General features: G+C 38.4%; 1 protein-coding gene and 1 pseudogene across 1 annotated transcript in view; both read right to left on the reverse strand.

Moving 5' to 3' along the window:
* Positions 1–3333: 3333 nt before the first annotated feature.
* On the reverse strand, positions 3334–7884 carry LOC132688518 (SKA complex subunit 1 pseudogene; annotated as a pseudogene).
* Positions 7885–8558: 674 nt separating this feature from the next.
* The window catches only part of ABCA10 (ATP binding cassette subfamily A member 10), a 70820-nt gene continuing 57350 nt past the window's right edge, over positions 8559–22028 (reverse strand). The window contains exons 28-39 of the mRNA XM_060645570.3: positions 19313–19404; positions 18492–18612; positions 17511–17628; positions 17033–17124; positions 15084–15262; positions 14729–14804; positions 14555–14649; positions 13726–13845; positions 13362–13502; positions 10563–10642; positions 9623–9678; positions 8559–9505 (exon numbers count right to left, since the gene is read on the reverse strand). Coding sequence (XP_060501553.3) covers positions 9407–9505; positions 9623–9678; positions 10563–10642; positions 13362–13502; positions 13726–13845; positions 14555–14649; positions 14729–14804; positions 15084–15262; positions 17033–17124; positions 17511–17628; positions 18492–18612; positions 19313–19404 — 1269 coding nt within the window. The 3' untranslated portion in view covers positions 8559–9406. The remainder of the gene's footprint in view (positions 9506–9622; positions 9679–10562; positions 10643–13361; positions 13503–13725; positions 13846–14554; positions 14650–14728; positions 14805–15083; positions 15263–17032; positions 17125–17510; positions 17629–18491; positions 18613–19312; positions 19405–22028) is intronic.

Consider the following 22028-nt stretch of genomic DNA (forward strand, 5'->3'; position numbering starts at 1 on the left):
TGATGTCATCTCAGGTCATGATCTCATGATCTTGAGATCCAGCCCTACATTGGTGTCAGCACAGAGTCTGTTTGGCATTCTCTCTCCGTCTCTCCCTCTCTCTCTGCCCCTGTCCCACTCACTCTCCTTCTCTCTCTTAAAAATAAACAAAATAAACATTAAAAAAATAAGACAATTTTAAGAAAACAGCAAGTGTTGAGTCTCAGAAGTGTTTATAAATAAGTTGCCAGTACTAATTATCTACTGACTGTACACAATATTTTGTGGAAGAAGAGGCAGAACCTCCCACCAACCTATACATTTCTTCAGTCTCTGTTAATGGAATCTTAGAGGTGTCTATAATGTTGCAGAGCTTTAATTGCTAGTTAAGAACAGAGACAGATTGGCACAGGAGCAGAAAATGCTGGTGACTTTCACATGGGTACTATGCCATTGGTTTTCTCAGAGTTTGCTGTGGGAGCCTAAAGTTATCGGGATTACTGTCCTTCTCAACTCTTGGTCACAAGAAATCCTCCCATTTCATTTAAGAAGCAGTCCTTATGGGCCATGATCTTACAGATAATGCAGGTAAGGGGCAGGCATTTGACAGTGTGTTCATAAGCAGGGGAGGGGGATGACGATGGCATCACGTGGACAGGTGCGAATACTGGCCTTATGTAGGAATGTTGTTCATTCACAGTAATGAGAAGAAAGTTAGAGTATATGGGGTACATTGAAACCTGGTTGGTTGCTGAAATTGTGAAAGCTCGTGAAAACACTCTTCTAATAGCTTACACGTCAATAGTCAAGTGGGAAGCAAGGTCTTCTGCTGAAAGTAAGAGCGGGGAGAGAGAGAGGGAGATGTCAGAGTCTGAGAAGCAAGAAGACATGACAAGTAGGTTAATTAGTCCTCCAACCCAGTTCAAGAGTGAACAGATTAGGGGGATGAAGTGCAGTTGCCAGGTAGAACTAAGGCTCCGCTCGAAGACAGGTTGTAGCCATTCATTTAAAGTGAGACTAGTTATTTTGTTCCTGTGCACTCTCCACCAATGTTCGTCTCCCTAACACAGGTTTAAAACCAAGATTGGGGTTTTTCCAGGCAATTATGATGAAGAGTGAGAGGATCAGGCCTTGATGGTGTATATATGGGAGTGGCTATTGGCCAAGGTAAGCCTTTCTCTTGAAAGGCTCTAGCTTCCTAAGAGGAGATGGCAGATGCCTCTTCTTTCTTGCCAACTGTATTTGGTCCATTAGCTCCCAGATTATACTTTCAAATCGATGGCAGAGAGCTGAATCAGTGTGTCCTGAAAGGTTGTGAACTTGGGGAAGCTTGGCTGTCTAAGATGATAACAAAGCTTTATTGAGGTAAACACACACACACACACACAAAACAAAACAGAAACATATGTAGTTCATGATTCATTTTCTAAGTAAAGAAAACTTTCAAGTAAACTTGAACTACAAGTTCTGTGGAATTTTAGCTACAGCAGTACTTTCAGGTTTCTTTTTTTTTTTTTAAGTTTATTTATTGATTTTTGAGACAGAGAGAGAGAGAGAGAGAGAGAGAGAGAGAGAGAGAGAGAGAGAACTAGAGGGAAAGGCAGAGAGAGGGGGAGACAGAGAGTCCCAAGCAGGCTCTGCCCTATCAGGACAGAGCCCAATGCGGAGCTCAAACTCATGAAGCATGAGATCATGACCTGAGCTGAGATCAAGAGTCAGACACTTAAGCGAGTGAGCCACCCAGGTACCCCAGTAATTTTAGCTTTCCATTTCTTCTCCTTTTGCATGTTTTCTTCTTATTAGTTTCTCTATGTTGATCATTTGCTTTGTGAAGAAATAACCATTGTGTACACAAAAGTACCCATTGTGTATGTGTACCCAATACACATACAAATACCCATTTTGTGGGCAGAGTGGCTAGAATCCACTATTGGGATGAGACCAGCATTACTCTAGAACAAAATCTCAGCACCAAGAGTTTGTGGACCTCTCCATAGAGAGGCGCCAGGCGCCAGCCATGTCTGTTCTTGCTCAGACCTCTGGGACGGAACTCAAATGGTCCCTGGCTGGATTTGGTATTGCTCTGGCTCGTCTGTTGTAATCGCTAGTTTGGAATCCCATGATGTAGCTGCAGCTGCTAGAGGCACCCCCATCTCCTCAGGAGCTGCCAAAAAGAGACAAAGCTGTCCTTAGAAAAAGGAAAGTCAGAAGCTCAGCAAGCACTCCCAAATGTAACTAAAGCAAAATCCGAAATAGTATTTTAAGGTCTTCCTGTTTCTGAAGTTCTCTGTGTTTCTGTCTTTAGAAAACTTCGCTGATGATTCTACTAAGGTTCAGTCTGTTCCGAAGTCCAATTCTTCTCATCTGACTGATGATGTTTTCCACTAATGGCGCATATTGTAGGGGTCTAGATCACGTAGCACAGTGGTGGGTTGTTGGCGGACCCTCGTGGCAACTGATTTGGTCAATGTTACCTTTTTTGTAACCTTTTGTGGTGTGGTGCCCCTAACGTACTGTGTGATCGTCACATTGACAGTGTTAACCAGGCCACGGGGCCTGGTGAGACGCTTTTTTTTTTTTTTTTCCCCTCTCTGCTCTTGAGATAAACCTGCAGAGTAGATGGTGCCGACATGGACCAGTGTCCCCACATGCAGAGGAGAAACATGGTTGAATTCTTATAATCCAAGCACTCATTTTCCATGCCCACCACCACTACCATCCTGCTCACACATGTTATCTTTTTCCATCTCAGGACACTTTTAGTACAATTTCATTATAGATAGAGGTTTACCGACTCGTTTACACTGAATGCATTTCATGTAAGGTCTACCCTAATGTCAAAAGGGAATGTACAATAATTAGATGAATAAACTGGCCCCAATTCCAGTTTCTAGGAAGTTTGCCTGTAGACCGAAATGCCGTTGATGGAATTTAGACACTAGTGACCTTTAATTCCAAAGGGCCTGAGTATCCTTGACCTTATTTTCTTGACCTTTTCCTTCCGTTACTACGTCTGTACCTCCCTTATGGGGTCTGCAGCATTGTCCACTAAACACAAAAGCTAGACATGAACGTTTTTTTTTAGTTGCATTCTGTATTTACCGCAAAGGCTCATATGGTAGGTGGTTAAATATTTTCCGAAATGAAGTAAATGTTTAAATGTACATATTTCATTCCAAAATGTTTTATTTTGAGAAGAAACAAGAAACAAGAAAATTAAACCGCTCAAGAGAATATTTATATAAAGAAATTATAGAGAACCCCACGTCGGGCTCTGTGCTACCAGATCGGGATTGTTCAGGATTCTCCCTCTCACTCGCTCTCTCTGCCCTTCCCCCGCTCTCTCTCTCTCTCTCTCCCAAAAATAAATAAATAAACTTAAAAAAAAAAATTATAGGAATAGCGTCTCAACAGAAACCCTACTGTTGGCCCATTCCAAAGTTCACAAGGGTCTTAGGTTATAACATAATGGGTAAAGTCGCCCCTTCAATCTCCGATAGCCTCTGGCAATTTTGTCAAATATTCAGTATCACATTAACCCTTGGGTAAGCTTTCAAAGTTATGGACTCCTTTATGTCAGCTTCCGCTATAAAATAATGACCTTTGGTATCTTTTGTTTCTTCGTCAATAAATCTGTGGTCGATTTATGGCCTCAGAACTCATAGATTTTGGGGGTTGGTGTAGCATCTTGTGTTTACTGGCAGCTGCCTTGTTGATTTCTTTAATAACATCATGCATTTTACAGTCAGTTAAGTGAGATTTCATATACTTAGGAGTACCACTGAACTCATCAGGAGTTATTCATGGCATTTCTTTAATCTTCCTGTTTTTGTTCCTTTGTTCATTTGGGGGCTTCTTTGTGGCTGTAGGTGTCTCAACTTTGTTTCTTCATGGTCAAGATTTGATCTCTTAATACAGCTCTAGGTATGTTACTTGAGGCAAATGGGGACGCCTATTTTTTTTTTTTTTTTTTGAGATGTTCCATATCTTTATAATCTTCTTCAGGGGATTCACAGAGCCCCTTCCGCGAACTGTCGGTTTGTTCTTGACATGGAGTTTCCAATTCCAAGTTATTTATTAGCCCATTTGTTACAATGATCTCCTCTCCTATTTCATTTAACATCGTCTTCAAGGTAGGTTCTTGGCCACAGTTTCCTAATGATGGAGTTTATTCTTAATCTTTTCATTAATATGACAGCACAATTATTCTAGATCTGAAAAGGCCAGCCTGTATGCCTCTTGCACCAGTCCAGGGGCAAAGTCCAAAGTTACTTTTTTTTTTCTAAGTTTATTTATTTTTAAGAGACAGGCAGAGACAGAGCGCGAGCAGGGGAGGGACACAGAAAGAGAGAGAGAGAATCTGAAGCCGACTCCAGCTGTGAGCTATCAGCACAGAGCCCGAACCGGGGCTCGAACCCGCGAACTGTGAGATCGTAACCTGAGCCGAAGTCAGATGCTTAACTGACTGAACCACCCAGGTGCCCCCATCTATGTATCTCTCTATTGATTTTTCAACTATAACTTTTTTGGTACATTCAAACATTAAAATAATACATAGATTGCAAACAAATGACATAGATATATAATAAACTGGGAAAGTCTGATGCTCATAGTATGTTATTAAGTAAGACAAATATGAAACAGTAGGTATAATATTTCCTGTGGTGTGAATATGCGTGAATGATACAAGAATGTATTAGCCTAGCCGGAAAAATCTTTTATATTCTAGACATGTAAACATAGTATGATTTTCTTTCAAATAACAGGTACTATGTGAAAATTACTTTAAATTATACTTAAACAAAATTTTTTAACATTTATTCATTTTTCAGAGTGAGAGAGACAGAACATGAGCGGGGGAGGGGCAGAGAGAGAGGGAGACACAGAATCCGAAGTAGGCTCCAGGCTCCAGGCTCCAGGCTCTGAACTGTCAGCACAGGGCCCGAGGCGGGGCTCGAACTCACGGACTGCAAGATCATGAACTGAGCTGAAGTCGGACGCTTAACTGACTGAGCCACCCAGGCATCCCTTAAATTATACTTTTAAAAATTAAATGGATTAAACTTGCCATTTTAACCATTTTGAAATATAAAATTCAGTGACATTAATTGCATTCATAATACTTTGCAACCATCATTACTATCTAATTCTGAAACTTTTTCATTACCCTAAACAGGAATTTAAAACTATTATACAATATCCTTCATTCACCCACTCTCTCAGCTCCTGATGACCTCTAATGTACTTTTGGTTTCCATGAATTTTCCTACTGTAGATATTTCATATAAGTGTTCATATTCATACAATATTTGTATCTAGTTTATTTCAAGCAAATTTTATGTTATACATGTGTTTATATATATTTACCTTACAGCATTTTTTTTTAAAGTTTATTTACTTTGAGAGGGGGAGACAGAGTGTGCAGGAGGGGCAGAGAGAGAGAGAGAGAGAGAGAATCCCAAGTAGGCTCTGCATTGTCAGTGCAGAGTCCAATGCAGGGCTTGAACTCACAAAGTGTGAGATCATGATCTGAGCCAAAGTCAGGAGTCAAATGCTTAGCCAGCTGAGCCACCCAGGGGCCCCTATTTTACCATATTTTTAAAAGATCAAGTGAATGGAGACATGGAAAATTTCTGGGCAATAAATGCCCATTTGTGTTACTTGCAATCATTGGTATTTTTTAAATTATTATTATTTGAGAGAGAGTGCCCAAGTGGGGGAGGGGGAAGGGGGGGAGGGAGAGAGAGAGAATCTTAAGCAGACTCCACACTCAGTGCAGAGCCCAACACAGGGCTTGATCCCACAACCCTGGGATCATGACCTGAGCCAAAATCAGGAGTCTGGCGCTCAACTGACTGAGCCACCCAGGTGTCCAGTAACCATTGGTATTTTTAACCTAATCCAGAGTAATCCTGCCAGATCTTCCAAGGCATTTTCAATGTGAGGAGAATCTGTGTTAAAAGACATGAATTCGGGGCGCCTGGGTGGCTCAGTCGGTTGAGCGTCCGACTTCAGCTCAGGTCACGATCTCACGGTCTGTGAGTTCGAGCCCCGCGTCAGGCTCTGGGCTGATGGCTCGGAGCCTGGAGCCTGCTTCCGGTTCTGTGTCTCCCTCTCTCTCTGCCCCTCCCCCATTCATGCTCTGTCTCTCTCTGTCTCAAAAATAAACAAAACGTTAAAAAAAAAAAAAAGACATGAATTCTATGTATGGGTTAAACTCTATCGGTTTTATGGAATGTGCCAAGCATCGTACTTACCAGCTTCTTGCTGCTTCTTGGAAACTGCCTTCCTGAGGGATGAGGGCCCAGGCTGTTCTCAATGTAAAGTTGACCATAATTTGTATCATGGGTGCCAGACGATAGCACATTCAGCCTATGTTTTGTTGGTTATAAACAGCTCAGCTCAAATAGAGACAAAGCCAATCACAAGCTTTGATTCTCCAGAAATGGAGCCGGGCAATACAGGCGAAGTTAAACAGATGCACAGAGAAAGGCAATGAGGTAGGAAGGACAATGGAGGCCATGGGATAAGTTAAAGATACAGGTAAGTCACAGCTTTAAGTACGCAGAAGTAGTTGAGAAAACTAACTGGGGGAAGAAGCCCATATTTCAGGAAAGGCAGAGCTGAATAAGAAGCTGAGTATCATGGGTAGAGTAAAATCCAGTCTCCACTCTTATATGTATTTTTCTGGCTTAGCTAATACAACACACTCTTCTAAAGAGTCCTGTGGTTGTCTTGAATCCACAGTAACCTTCAAGCTGTCTCTTTCAGAACTCTCTTTCTTCTTGGATAGGCCGGGATTACAACAAGCCCCTCGTTACCTGGATTAAGGTACATGATTCCATTTCTTTTTTTTTTTTTTTTTTTAATTTTTTTTTTTTAACGTTTATTTATTTTTGAGACAGAGAGAGACAGAGCATGAATGGGGGAGGGGCAGAGAGAGAGGGAGACACAGAATTGGAAGCAGGCTCCAGGCTCTGAGCCATCAGCCCAGAGCCCGATGCGGGGCTCGAACTCACAGACCGTGAGATCGTGACCTGAGCTGAAGTCGGACGCTTAACCGACTGCGCCACCCAGGCGCCCCTATGATTCCATTTCTTACAAGCTGGAAAATCCAAGGAATACAGAAATCACTACCAGGAATGAGGCTTTGTGAAATAGGAAATCACCAACAATGTGGACCTTTTGTGATTAGTTAAGACACTATGGCTGGAAAGCATTGAGAGGTCCTACCCATTCCAAAACTATGTTTTCCTGGTAGTCACAGCATGTGGCCAGAGAAGTTGAAGTTACGAGCAATGACTGCAAAGCAAAACTTTAAGGAATGAAACATACTACACTTGAATGATTTTCACCTATAGAAGCAGGAAATTTACAAAGTTAAAGTCCAGAATGCCTGCCTATTCAAAGCAGCTAAAGAAAATTTGTTAGAGGAAGTATTTTCATCTAATAGCCAGCAGCACCCATTGCCAAACAGGTGCATCAGAAGACATCACAGAACCTTGCTGTATCCTTTTTGGTCAAAGCAAATCACTGTTTGACCAGAGTAAGGACATGGGTAGAAAGTGGAAGGTGTTATTTTTTTACCAAGCTTCTCTTTTTCACCAATTGTGATAATCCATCCCAGATATGAAGCAAGCCCGAAAGTACCACCTTCTTCTCTGGATGAGCCATTAGGACCTGGAAGAAAAGACTCATACAAAAAAAAAAGTCCCTGGAGGATCACAGATGACATAGGGTCGTGAGACAATCTCAGATGCTGGGTGGTGAATAATCAAACCTAGAGGATGAGCTTACAGGGTTAACCGGAATTAGTGTCTCAGTATGGGCACTATTGACATTTTGAGCTGGATAATTCTTTTTCGTGGAAAGTCGTCCTGTGGATTGTAGGATGTTTAGCAGCATCCCTCGCCTCTACCCCCTGGATGCCAGTAGCAACCCCCTGTTGAGGTAATCAAAAACAACTCCAAATAATGCCAATTGTCCCCTGTGTGTGTGTGTGTGTGGCGGGGGGGACAGGGGTGACTGCCCCCAGTTGAGAACCATTGAACTAAAGCAACTGAAGAGGTGTGGTAATCTAGGGATAGAAAATGTCTCATCTACTGAAATCATAAATATATTTCTTTGTTGGTTTTAATGATGCAACTAATTGAATGGAATTTCCGTTTTAAGAAAACTAGAACATTACAGAAAAAATGCCAAATTTTTATGCATTTTAATTTAATTTTAGGCACTCCTACAAGGTAGGAGGATGTGCCTCTTTTATAAATGACCCGTGGAATGGCTGTTTGTAGGAATCAAGGCAAGGGGCCAAGTTCTACCTTTAAGTCAAGGCCAAGGTGAAGGTTAAGGAACTGACACAAACCACAGACCAGACAACAGGAATTCAGCAGATGAAGGAAGTCAGAGTCAGGGATTAGCACGACATTAAAAGGTCCTGTGGGGGTTTCAGAAGCTTAGGATAGGTACTGAACTTTTCTGTTGGTCAGAGAACAAAGTTACCCAGATTTCATAGAGCAGAGAGCTATTTGTTGATATTGGAACTACTTACCCAAGACTGTAATAAGAGAAGACTAGAGAGAAGTTCGTCACAGCTTTATTTATAAGAGATAAACTAGCATGTAACCAAAAATGTCAGATAATAGTAAAAAAAGTTAAGTAAAACCATGATAGTACATCAAAGGAATCCAATGCAGCCATTTCATAACCCAAAGGCATTACAATGATATGGGAAATGTTCATGAACCGTGAAGTGGAAAAACATAGGAAATCACCATGCCCACTGATGTCAACTTTGAGAAGGTACTCATAAAAAGAGCATTGATGATAGGTAGCTAAAATACTTATGCTGGTGTTTTACTATAGATTACTATTATCTTCGTCGATATAATTTCTATAAATCCTTACATGAACATATCCTTATGTTATAATCAGAAAATTTAATTATATCTAAAGGTTATACTGTCATTTTATCCACCAACTTATTAGATCATCTTATGGTCAATATTACATTAAGTTGGTATTTGAGTAAATAATGCTTTAAAAAGAGCTGATATATTTAAAGTTCGGTTAAAAAATACAATGTTTTATTCATAAAATGTGTTCAGCATCCAGCCTTATTGGAAATAATAAAAAAGTGGGCTAACATTATGATTTTTGAATTAATATTGAGCACAAAATAGGTCTTACTAGTGATTAGTATAATGTCTGATTATGTTACACTCACTATCTTTCCCTATCTTTGCTTCTCCCCTCCATTCTAGAATGTTGAAAGCCATTTAAATTCTTAATCATTATTGGTTGTTTAAACTACTGAATGTTTTTGTTTGTTTGTTTGTTACCTGTGGTAATATGGCAGATCGTTCTAGAATTCTGGAAACTAATAATGTAGTAGGACCTAAAACCTAACATTAGGAGACTCGGGGTTTTAAGGCTCTTCTTGTGGGAGGAGTTTCCATCTAACTGTTGTATCAACTTCATCATCAAGATTTCCCAGCTCCTGTTCTTTAGAGAGTTCTAAGAATACCTAAGTGGGAGAAAATAAATAAGGAAACACATGTCAGGGTGTTTCTGAAAGATGGATACACACAGAGTTTCACACAAAGGCTCCCAGATGATGCTCCCTGGTTTAAAGAAAGCTCACCTGTTCCAAGGTAGCCTGAGAGAGGCTGTATTCTTCCAGGTCGAAGGTCTGTTTCACTGCATTTCAAAGGGACTGATATCAGTGGCTTACATGTTTTTCACCAAAAGTGTTTTCAAAGTACACAATATAAGCAGTAACCTCAGGTCCATGAGACACTTGGAGATACAGGCCAAGTCATTAAATTTTTTGGAAGGTTAACTTAAAGAAAAATGTCGATATGGCCCAACAAAGAAGAGTAATGCATGAATACATAAATTGCCACAGACTTTTTCTTCAAAGAGCTCCTCGCGTCCTATTTCGGTATTTCGCCTTTTGATTCCTACATATGTATTATTGGACTCCAAATCGACTGTTGGGTATTGTTGGGTCTCTATATTTATAAGAACCTACGGAGGAGTACCCTGCATGCAGGTACCATTTGAGTCAATCCCATATTTCTACACGTCAAGGCCTCATCAATAGCCAGTGTGACCTCTAGTCAGTGTCTCTAGAACCAGTTCAACCCCCCCCCCCAACTGATCCTAACTTGTCACATTGCAGCCCTGTGTACTATCCTTCTCCAACCTTCATTTGAGCCTCCTCTCGTTGTCTCCACATTCTTGCTCCCTACCCCTCTGACTATGATAAACATGGAGATGCAAGAAGGTTCCCTCAGTATTCTCTGGGACATGTTGATAATTATCCTCCAATACTATGCAATGGAACCAGGAGAGAACATTCTGGCTTCCTGGCAGCTGAGTTACCTTGTTAGCAGAGGAAAAATCAGGGGGAGTAAACCTGATTCTAGAGCCACCACTGAATTTCCGTCAGGGTTTGTAAGACTAGTCCAGTGGAGGTTGTCTAAGTTTTGGCTGATTATACAATCTTTCCACTTGAACTCATATAGTATACATTCCATGTAAAAATATGCACGATAAAGTCTAAGTATGTCTAAACTTACCTGCCTCTAATTTGAAAAAGGCCTGAGACAGAGGGCGAACGGCTTCCACAGGTAGTTTATATGCCATCATGGAGGAATATCTGGGGGAAGGAAAGAGTCCCACTTATCACAGTGTTATAACAGTGGGGAGAAATTGATGGCCAAAATAAATTTTCAAAGTTTTCTTTGAGTAAAAGTAGTTTAATTTGATAGTGCATGAATCTGAGCCGATAACTTATCTTTAGTCATAAAAATCTGGTCACAACCAAAATCTGGTTGCTCTAAATTTAATGTTCAAGATAAATACTGAAAAATATCTCTGATAAAGAATCTTTCATACTCAGCCTGTGCCGTCTTTCTTACCGTATTAATGCCAATACCTGAATATGCTCCCTGGAACCTTCTCATAAAACTTTCCCCCCTGCATTTAATTTCCAATCTCTCTTATAATATTAAAACCCGCCAAACTATCTCCTATTAAAAAACTTTTTTTCTTGACCTCCAGCTTCCCTTTTCCCAAATAAGTTCGTCCATGACCTCCATGTTGTACAATCCAGTGAATATTCTTTAGTTCTTATTTTTTAGACTTCTCAAAAGCATTAAATGCAGTTGTAGACATCCTCCTTAAAACTAACACACACTCTCTCTCAGCTTCTTAAACAACCAATATCTGTGACTTTCTTTCTAACTTTCTAGACCTGTTCTATTTAATATCTTAGCTACTAGCCACATATAGTATTTAAATTTAAATTGAGGTGCCTGGGTGGCTCAGTTGGTTGAACCTCTGATTTCAGATCAGGTTGTGATCTCACAGTTCATGAGCCCCACATGGGGCTCTGTGCTGACGGTTCAGAGCCTGGAGCCTGCTTCAGATTCTCTGTCTCCCTCTCTCTCTCTGCCCCTCCCCTGCTCACACTCTGTCTCTCTCTCTCTGTCAAAAATAAATAAACATCAAGGGTTTTTTAAATTTAAAGTAATTAAAATAAATAAAGTGTAAAATTCAATCCCTTGGTCACACTAGCCATGTGTGAAGTGCTCCATAGCCACATATGGGTATTGGCTACCATTTTGGACAGCACAGATATGGGGCATTTCCATCATTGCAGAAATTTGGTAAGATAGTGCTGTTTTATTTATTTATTTTTTTTTTAATTAATTTATTTTTTTAATTTTTTTTAACGTTTATTTATTTTTGAGACAGAGAGAGACAGAGCATGAACGGGGGAGGGTCAGAGAGAGAGGGAGACACAGAATCGGAAACAGGCTCCAGGCTCTGAGCTGTCAGAACAGAGCCCGACGCGGGGCTCGAACTCACGGACCATGAGATCATGACCTGAGCTGAAGTCGGGCGCTTAACCGACCAAGCCACCCAGGCACCCCAAGATAGTGCTGTTTTAGACACACTTTAATAATTTGTCATAATGGCTGTTGTGGTGGTGGTGGTAGTTTCCCCACCAGCTTTTCTTCCTCAATCCAATCTCAACACAGAGAGTTCCTGGTATTTCATCCTAGACCTTCTCTCTTTTCTATGTCCCCTGTTGACTTCACCCATTCTCCTAACTTAATGGTCTTCTATATAGTAAAAATGCCCATCATTGATGATTGCCAGACCAAATCTCTCAATGACCTTTCACTTTTCTTCTGAGCCACAGGGCTACATCTCAGTATTTTGGCATCTCCACTTGGAGATGCCACCCTTTACACATCAACGATATGAGCTTTTTCCCCCACTCTGCAGGTATAAAGTTCATTCTTGACTTAAGTTCTTTACACATTCCGTGTTCTCTTCTTCCCATTCTTCAGCAGCCAAACTCTGCTCAGTTTTAAAGTCCTACCTTAATGTCATTTCCTTATTTCTTTGTATCTTCATTTGCTTAATATCCTCATCCCCCAAAGATGGTAAGCACCATAAGAATCTTCTCTATTTATTGACTACTCGATACATGGTCTCCAGCATATAGTAGGTATTCAGTAAGTATTATTTTTAAGAAATTAATAGAATAAATATATTAAAAAAACCCTGTAACTCTTTCTTTTTTTAATGCTTATTTATTTATCTTGAGAGATAAGGAGAGAGTGCCAGGAGGAGAGGGGCAGAGAGAGGGAGAGATAGAATCCTAAACAGACCTCTGGCTGTCAGTGCAGGGCCCACTGCAGGGCTCTATCCTACGAACCCTGGGATCATGACCTGAGCTGAAATCAAGAGTCAGATGCTCAACTGACTGAGCCACCCAGGCACCCCAACCCTGTACAAATTTCAATTCAACTCAGCTTCATTCTGCTATTCACGTGGGTTTGGTTATCCGTGCTTGTAACTCATAGCTCACCACACACAAATTTCAAAGAACCATAGGGAGGATTAAATGCCCTATAATCAATTAATTTAGAATTGAGTCAATCTTTCTCAAGAATATGTATGTGTGTGTTATTGGAGCTCTAGACGCAATTTTATATTCGGTAAAATGCTACATAGGTTGACACATAATTTTTATTGTCTATTAAAAATTAAATTCATGGTTTAGTTCATTCTCTGTTCCAATTTTTCAAACCACTGCATAATTTACACATCCATGCATATGCACACACACACACACACACGCACACACACACCCCATCCACCTTTTCTGAGATATGAAGCATCCACTAAAAATAGCTTTTCAATTGCTCTTTTTTCTATATATCCAAGTGACCTCCAAACAACTTGTTTTGTAATAAATAAGCCAGCTCCGTCTTTCTCTTCCTCTCCAGACTCATCCTAGACTAAATTATGTGTAGTGGAAAACCTATACACTTGCCACCCGAGCCAAAAACGTCCTTTACCTTTCCTGCCGAGCAGCCTGCGGAAAAAGCTTCAGAATCTCCATGTGGACAGGTTCCACCTGAGTGGGGTTCTTTATTTTTACTTCTAGAATATAATCTTTACCAAACTTGCTTTTCAGATTTTGAATGGAACCAATACACCTAATCCAGGGAAGACAAAAAAAAGAGTTGAAGGAAAAAAAAAAACCAAAACACTTATCTTTTAATTTCTTCCTCAACTGCAAATGCAGAGGTAGATATTCGATCATAGATCAAAAGATATTCAATCATAGATCAAGGCGCTGAAGAATACAAGCTGTCACAGTGAACTGCAATTCTCCCTGAGGAACTTGGGGGCCGAGTATGGTCAAGGATGGGCACCCACCTCAGTTTTCCGGACACCATGATGGCCACGCGGTCACACACAGCCTCAGCCTCTGCCATGGAGTGGGTGGTCAGGAGAACACCCTTCTCTGTGTTTTTAACAATGGTCTGAATTGCCTGCCTACAGATAAAGGATGGGATTGTTCACATTTAGGAAGTAACTTGGATATGTAAGAGACGAATCACTGGGTTCTACTCCTGCAGCCAAGATTACTACACAGCATATTAACTAACTTGGATTTAAATTTAAATAAATAAATAAATAAACAAATAAATAAATAAATAAATAAATAAATAAAAATAAGTAAGTAAGTAAATAAATAAATTTAAAAAAAAGAAAAAGTAATTTGGGAAAGTAGATGAACAGAAAGAAATAGGAAGACTAAATAGAAAATTCCATATTCAGTCACAAGAAAAAAAAAAATCTTTGCTCTAGAGAGAAAGAATAAAAATTGTACTGCATTATGTAATTATATTACAACATTCATTGGCTTCATAGCATGAAAAGTTAAGAAATAGTGAGTAAAACAATGTTTGTTTAAAAAAGCTGGAGTACAGAGAAACATCACATTGTAGGATTTTCAACAACTGAAAAATAAAAGAAAAAAGAGGCAGAGGAAGAAGAGGAAGAAAAAGAAAATCCAAGCGAAGACATTCAAGATTCTATTCGATTCTTAACATGTCTAGTTTTCCTTCCTTGGGGAATTTTGAATACTACATTAAGTTTCACTGAATTAAATAATAGACGATGTGAGCATCAAAGATAAATAGGACAAATGTAGAAAGAATATTAACTCCAGACTCATACTATGTAATCTGATGTCCCTCACCACATTTGCTGTTGCCCCTCGGGGTCCACCCCTGTGGATGGCTCATCCAGAAGCACCACCGATGGGTCTCCCAGGATGCTCAGTGCAAAGCACAGCTGGAACGAGAAGGAGAGGAACAGCGTGTCTGGCACCGACCCGTGGGGTGCGTAGAGTAACACTCAGCCCCCCACCTACCTTCCTCTTTACTTCTTGGGATAAGTCCTTCACGGGTACTTTAAGTTGTTCCTGGAGCTTGAAAGCTTCCACCAATCTGACAAAAAAAACCCGACACTGATTTATACACAAGGCACATGTTCCTACCTACACCAACGATATAGAAAACCTTAGCACCATCCACCTGAAAACAGTAGATTGAAGGACCATTAACATCATCACAAATGCATAAACTTATGATTTGGTTCTTATTCAGATTTTCAGTCATTTTAATTTGCATGAAAATTAAAAGATCTTGTTTATGATCTCCTTTCCATATTTAATCAGGAAATGACATGTTCCTCCTGTCTTCCCTCCACAAAGCTTCCTTCTGTACCGAGAAGTACTCAGAGCAGCCTCCTGTTTGCTCATTCCTTTCACTGCTGCGTACAGCTCCACGTGGTCCTTCCCCGTAAGACCGGGCCACAGTGAGTTCTCCTGAGGACAGTACCCCAAGAACTTGACGGTGTCATCTTCCGGTTGCCTTGGAGATGTTCTGTAGCCTTCTAAAACCACCTGCATCGAACAAGGAAAGTCAGATCCGCATCCAGCTTTTGCTCCAATCCTCCCTCTACTGAAGGAGATAAAAGTGGCTCCTTGAAAAATGAAAAATAGAATTATCATATGATCCAGTAATTCCACTACTGGGTATTTAACCAAAGAAAACAATAATACTAATTCAAAAAGATATACACCTCCCTCCATGTTTATTGCAGCATTATTGACAATAGCCAAGATGTGGAAGCATTCCAAGTATCCATTGATAGGTGAATGCATAAAGAAGAAAGGACAGATGAATTTTATATATATATATATCATTATATATTGTATCATTATATGTGTTATATATAATGGAATATATATTATATTATATTATATTAGATACATATTCCATTATATATATTCCATTATATATAATATATAATGCTATAATACATATAATGTAATATATATATTATATTACATATATTATATTAAATATATAATGCATTATATAATATATATTATAGCATTATATATTATATATAATGGAATATATATCATATTATATTAGATATATATGCTACATTATATACTATATATTACATTGTATATTATGATATATTACATATATATTATATATTACATTATGTATATTATATATTATATATTACATTGTGTATTATATATAATAAATTATATATTCTATAATATATATTATATTACATATATTATATTAAATATATATTATATTACATATATTATATTAAATATATATTATATTACATATATTATATTAAATATATATTATATTACATATATTATATTAAATATATATTCCATTATATATTATATATATTATAGCATTATATATATTATAAATAAAGGAATATATATTATATTATATTACATATATATTATATTAAATATACATTCCATTATATATTATATATATTATAGCCTTATATATTATATATAATGGAATATATATTATATTATATTATATTATATTATATTATATTATATATTATAAATATTAATATATAATATATAATATATAATATATGACTTAATATATTATATTATATTAAATATATATTACATATATTAATATATATTATATTATATATACATTACATTATACATTACATTAAAATAATTAGTTATATATTAATTAATATATTAATAATATATAATATATATTACATATACATTACATTATATATAACATATATTATATCATTATATAAATTATATATATATATATAATGGAATATTCTTCAGCCACAGAAAAGAATGACAGCTTGCCCCTGTGACAATGTGGATGGACCCGGAGAGTATCACGCTAAAGTGAAATAAGTCAGTCAGAGAAAGGCAAGTACCATATGATTTTACTCATATGTGGAATTTAAGAAACAAAACAAAGAAAAAGAGAGAAAACAACAAAAAAAACACTGTTACATACAGAAAATAAACTGGTGATTGCCAGAAGGGAGTTGCAGACCGAAGAAATAGGTGAAGGCAATTAAGAGGACACTTAGCGTGATGAGCATTCGGTGACATATAGAATTGCTGAATAATTATATTGTACACCTGAAACTAATATAACGCTGTATGTTAATTATACTTGAATAAAGAAAGGGGCCATTGAGCTTCACTATTTTTTGAGCATGCAGAGATATTTTGTAAAATGTTTCATCTATTTATTCATTTTCTAAAAAATCATTTGATCTTCTGAAAGAAAAATATGAGGACGATATTGACACTGCAAATGAAGTTTCCCCTGGCAATGAGCTTGTCACGTACCGTTCCTGCAGTTGGCTTTGTGTCTCCTGTTACCATTTTAATAGAAGTGCTTTTACCGGCTCCATTGTGTCCCAGCAACCCCAACACTTCACCTAGAAGACAGAGTCGTCATTGACGATATGATTTGTACTTCAAAGTTTGACCAGCCTAAATTCACTTAGCTTAGTAATATTTCGAAACAAAAGAACATCTTCCAACAACCCCTTTGTAATTTTCTATATTACAGTGTGAATGGAAAGACTTTGGATTTATAGTAGAATGGTTTGGTCTTCCTGATCCAAGATGGGGTTTCTCACCATTTGAACTGGGACATGATTTTGAAACAGAAATTGTTTCTCTGCCAACATGTCAAGTATTTTTATAATTATCTGTTAACCAAGATAGGTGAACAGTCTCAAAGAATGGAAATTTTCCCCCTTTTCATAGTCCCAAACCTAAATAATAAGGAACATTCTAATCAAGGGAACGTTATCCAAACCTTTGTTAACGCAGAATGAGATGTTTCTAATAGCTATTTTCTTCTTTCTTGTTGAAAAGCAATGTTCCTTTTTCTCTTTATATTCCTTGTGTAAACAGCTTGCCACTATGAGTGGTTTCTGGAAAACATGACAAAGCACGATTTTCCCATTAAATTTCAGATATTTTGTGCATGCATGTTTTATCTTTCATGTCCTAGGCTATGAGTCTAACCAGATTTTGTGACAGTGATAATTCAGCCTCTTTCTTTCAAATGAAATGCCTAAATGTACATTCATGAATGAAGATTACTTTATCAACCACGGAGAAAACCAATTCGTAATCAAATTCATTGTGTTTGCGTTATGCCCTTAGCACTAATTTCTAGTTGATTTCTTTAAAAAAAATTTTTTTTGTTTATTTATTTTTGAGACAGAGAAAGACAGAGCGTGAGCAGGGGAGGGGCAGAGAGAGAGGGAGGCACAGAAACGGAAGCAGGCTCCAGGCTCTGAGCTGTCAGCACAGAGCCCTATGCGGGGTTTGAACTCACAAGCTGTGAGATCAGGACCTGAGCTGAAGTCGGTCGCTTAACCGACTGAGCCACCCAGGCGCCCCTCTGGTTCATTTCTTATTGAAATGAACTAGGTGTAAATTCACCTGCTGATTACCGTTACTAATGTCACAATTCGAGATGAGGCAAAATGAAACTGCAAGTCTTGCAGAAGACGCGAACTTTTGTTAAGGTTGATAAAAATATCGGAGAATGTGTTGAATTGCAGTGACGCATGAAGACGTGGCCGGTGAAGACCCACAAAAAACCGAAGAAGAGAAAACTAGAGGAGTCATGATAAGATACGTACTGCAAAAGATGCGATTTAAATATGACATACACATGCAATGTCACAGAAACAAAACCAAGTTGCGAAAAGAAAAACCAGGAGTTCAGCTCTCCAGGACAAGCTACCGAGCTCAGAGTTTTGTGAAGGGTCAAGACACTTGTCACCTCATCCGGGTTCAGAGTAGTGAGTGCATTTGCTGTTCTTGCTCTTTCAGCTTGGACATTCTCATCTTCTTCTTCTGGCTCTTCTGGGTTTGGATGATTTTCCCTACTTCTTGAGGAGATCCTACAGAGAAAATGAAATAACATACCATTCGATTCTAGCTGTACCACCTTATCAAGAGAATGTACGTAAGCCTCTATACTTAAATGACTATCCTTGGCTTTAAGAGAAAAAAAAGTAATTTACTACTGACAAGGTTCCTTCTGTAGGTAGCCAAGTCCCTTGAAATATTTTCTTTGATTATTGTCTTTAAGACCTTCTATTCCATCTGTCAACGGGCTCTCTAAATCCCTCAGATGCACACTCATCAGTGTTTCCCGTCTGCCTCATCCACATTGTGCTCACATTACATCATCAGTGATCGCCAGAACTGGCTTCTCTTCCCTTTCCAAAACGGTCCACCCACATACTGAACGCACCAGCTCATTCTCACGTCTCCTCTTCGGGGACTGATACTTGCTCTCGGCAGGAGAAAAACAAACTTTGGTGCTTCCCCACTGCTAAGAGAGAGGCACGGAACAAACAAAACTCAACTTGCCTAAAATCTGTTAAGACCCAGGACTCAGAAATTATGCATGCCTGCATTCAATCTAATGCGGTTTGGGGTTGGTTTGGTTTTTATTTTTTCCCCAGAATAACGATGTCCAGTTTGCCCTGCTAAGAACTGACTAGTAAATCTATCATAATAAATTGATGTTAAATGTACTGTCACCAACATTAAATATTGAAATTATACTCAGATGTTAAGAAATGTTCTCCTGACCTGAAGACTGGGTCTTTCCTCATTGTTTTTTGTCCATACTTCATTTCCAGACACCTTATGACAAAAAGGAAAATGATACTCTGAAGGTATGGCTAAAAAGTAAAGAAGGAACATTAGAATTAGCATCATCATGGGATTCAGATTCAGTGAACAATATTTGCCTTTCCTTATGGAAGATTTGATCATTTTCTTACAAATTTGACAAAAATCTTACAAAATACTTCGGACAGGAGTTTATCCAAACCAACCCTTCCAATAGGGGAGAGGAAAAACCCTAAAAGTCCTACATTAAATTAAAACACACACACACACACACACACACACACACACACAGAAAAGCTGACGAGATAGTAGGGACTTTTTTTAAAGATAGTAAGAACTTTTGGGCTCCCTGGGTGGCTCAGTCTGTGAAGCATCAGACTCTTGGTTTTGGCTCAGGTCATGATCTCAGGGTTTCATGAGTTCAAGCCCCACGTTGGACTCTGCATTGACACTGCAGAGCCTGCTTGGGATTCCCCCTCTCTCTGCCCCTCCACAGCTCACCATCTCTCTCAAAAATAATCAATTAAAAAGAAAAAAAGATAGTAAGGGCTTTTTAAGCCCGATCTCAGTGGATGTAGGGGGTAGGCTTGATATCAAAGCATCTCTGCTCCTGGAGTTAGTTTTCAAACTTCAGATTTCATGGCACGTCCAGGAGAAGAAGACAGGAGAAAGTACACAACTCTAGAGTTTTCTTCCAAGCAAGGAGTAGAATAGGTGGTCTTTTCACTAATAAAGCACGGGCCTCAAAGGGTTTTACTCTTAGGGAAGGACATGAAGAACACCCAGGAGGTTTGTAAGATAATTGCCTTGAGTGTCAACCATGGGGAGTGAAACAGAAGGAGAAGCCAGCTTTTGCACATATTTGTAGCCCAAATTCACATCATCTGAATGGTCCAAAACACCTCAAGCCTGGAATTAATTAACTAATTAATTAATATTTATTTTTATTTACTTTAGAGAGCAAGAGCATGAGCCGGGGAGAGGGGCAGAGGGAGAGAGAGAGACTCTTAAGCAGGCTCCCTGCTCCGTGTGGAACCTGATGCAGGGCTCAATGCAGGGCTCGATCCCACGACCCTGGGATCACGACCTGAGCCGAAATCAAGAATCAGATGCTCAACCAACTGAGCCACTCAGGCCCCCAAGCCTGGAATTTAGTTAAAAGCACTACCAAACTAGTAGCTATCCAAAGAATTTGGCAGAAGCATACAAATTGGAATAGATATCCCAGAAACAGACCCTATATACACGGGCATTTTATATATGAACAGAGGCGTCCCTGAATATCAATGGAATGGCACAGGCTTTTCAATAAATAGTTCTGGACAACTGAGTATCTTTAAAGACAGGAATGAAATAGGACCCTTCCCTCACAACACAGAAATAAAATCAAGTGCAGGTGACTGAAGACATAAATGGGTAAGAAAATATAAGTCTTTTAGAGGACAACATCAAAGAATTTTAAATGACCTCAGAGAGGGACAGATTTCTTAAATATGAAATATGAAATAAAATTCATTAATTATCTTAATAGATTTAGTAAAACTATTTGATTATTCTTGATACACACAACCTTTGATAAGATTCAAGATTCATTCTTGATAAATACATAAGCAAACGAAGACTAAAACCTCTAGTAAACTAGGGATCATGTAATACTTTACACAGTTAATAGAATGCTTCATCATTAAGTACTAAGATGTTTCCAAGTAAAATCATAAACAATGGAAGGATGCCTGCCAGTAACAGCATTAGGTCCCAGGGTTTCTGTGTTGTGTCACTCAGAGCTGCACATTTTAATGAATATATGTCTTAACCAAACAACTGTATAACTTTAGGATTTGTTAGTGATCAATTAAAATATAATTGAATATGTAACATCTCTGCATATATTTAGAAAATAGGAAAGATACACGTTCAATATACAAAGACTCATGTGGAAATGGATATAATTTTATAAATTTATAAAAACTTGGGAAACTTTCTCCCTCAAGAAACTATTCTTCTGCCATTAAAGAGAAAAAAGAGGTCTGTAATCCATTTTGTTTCCCTTTTCTGCCTCAGTTACCATATGCACAGAAATAACACTTATATTCTATCTCAGTATCTTTTCCCAGTATAAAATTCCACTTAATTTTTCACCTTTCTTTTTCATTATTCAAATTAGTTTATTTTTTCATCCATACTTAAATAATTTTTGGCTATATAGCATTCTTTATAAATCACCACAGGCAATTCAAATTGTCTTTGGATACATATCATGTCAATAATGTATAAGAATAGCAACCAAGCTGGGGCGCCTGGGTGGCTCAGTTGGTTAATAGTCCAGCTTCGGCTCAGGTCATGATCTCACGGTTCGTGAGTCTGAGCCTCGGGTTGGGCTTTGTGCTGACAGCTCAGAGCCTGGAGCCTGCTTCGGATTCTTTGCATCCCTGCCTTTCTGCCCCTCCCCCGTTTGTTCTCTCTCTCTCTCTCTCTCTCAAAAATAAATAAACACTTAAAAAATTAAAAAAAAAAAAATAACAGCAACCAAACCTTTAGTATTTCTGAACAGCAACCAAGCCTTTAGTATTTCTGGTGTATATTATACTGTCATTGATTCCATATAGAAAAATATCCTTATGTTTTACTGTCATTATATTTGAATGTAGAATATAATAGAATATAGTAAGAGCGA

The sequence above is a fragment of the Panthera onca genome, chromosome E1, assembly GCF_046562875.1.
Source record: "Panthera onca isolate mPanOnc1 chromosome E1, mPanOnc1 haplotype 2, whole genome shotgun sequence".
Lineage (NCBI taxonomy): Eukaryota > Metazoa > Chordata > Mammalia > Carnivora > Felidae > Panthera > Panthera onca.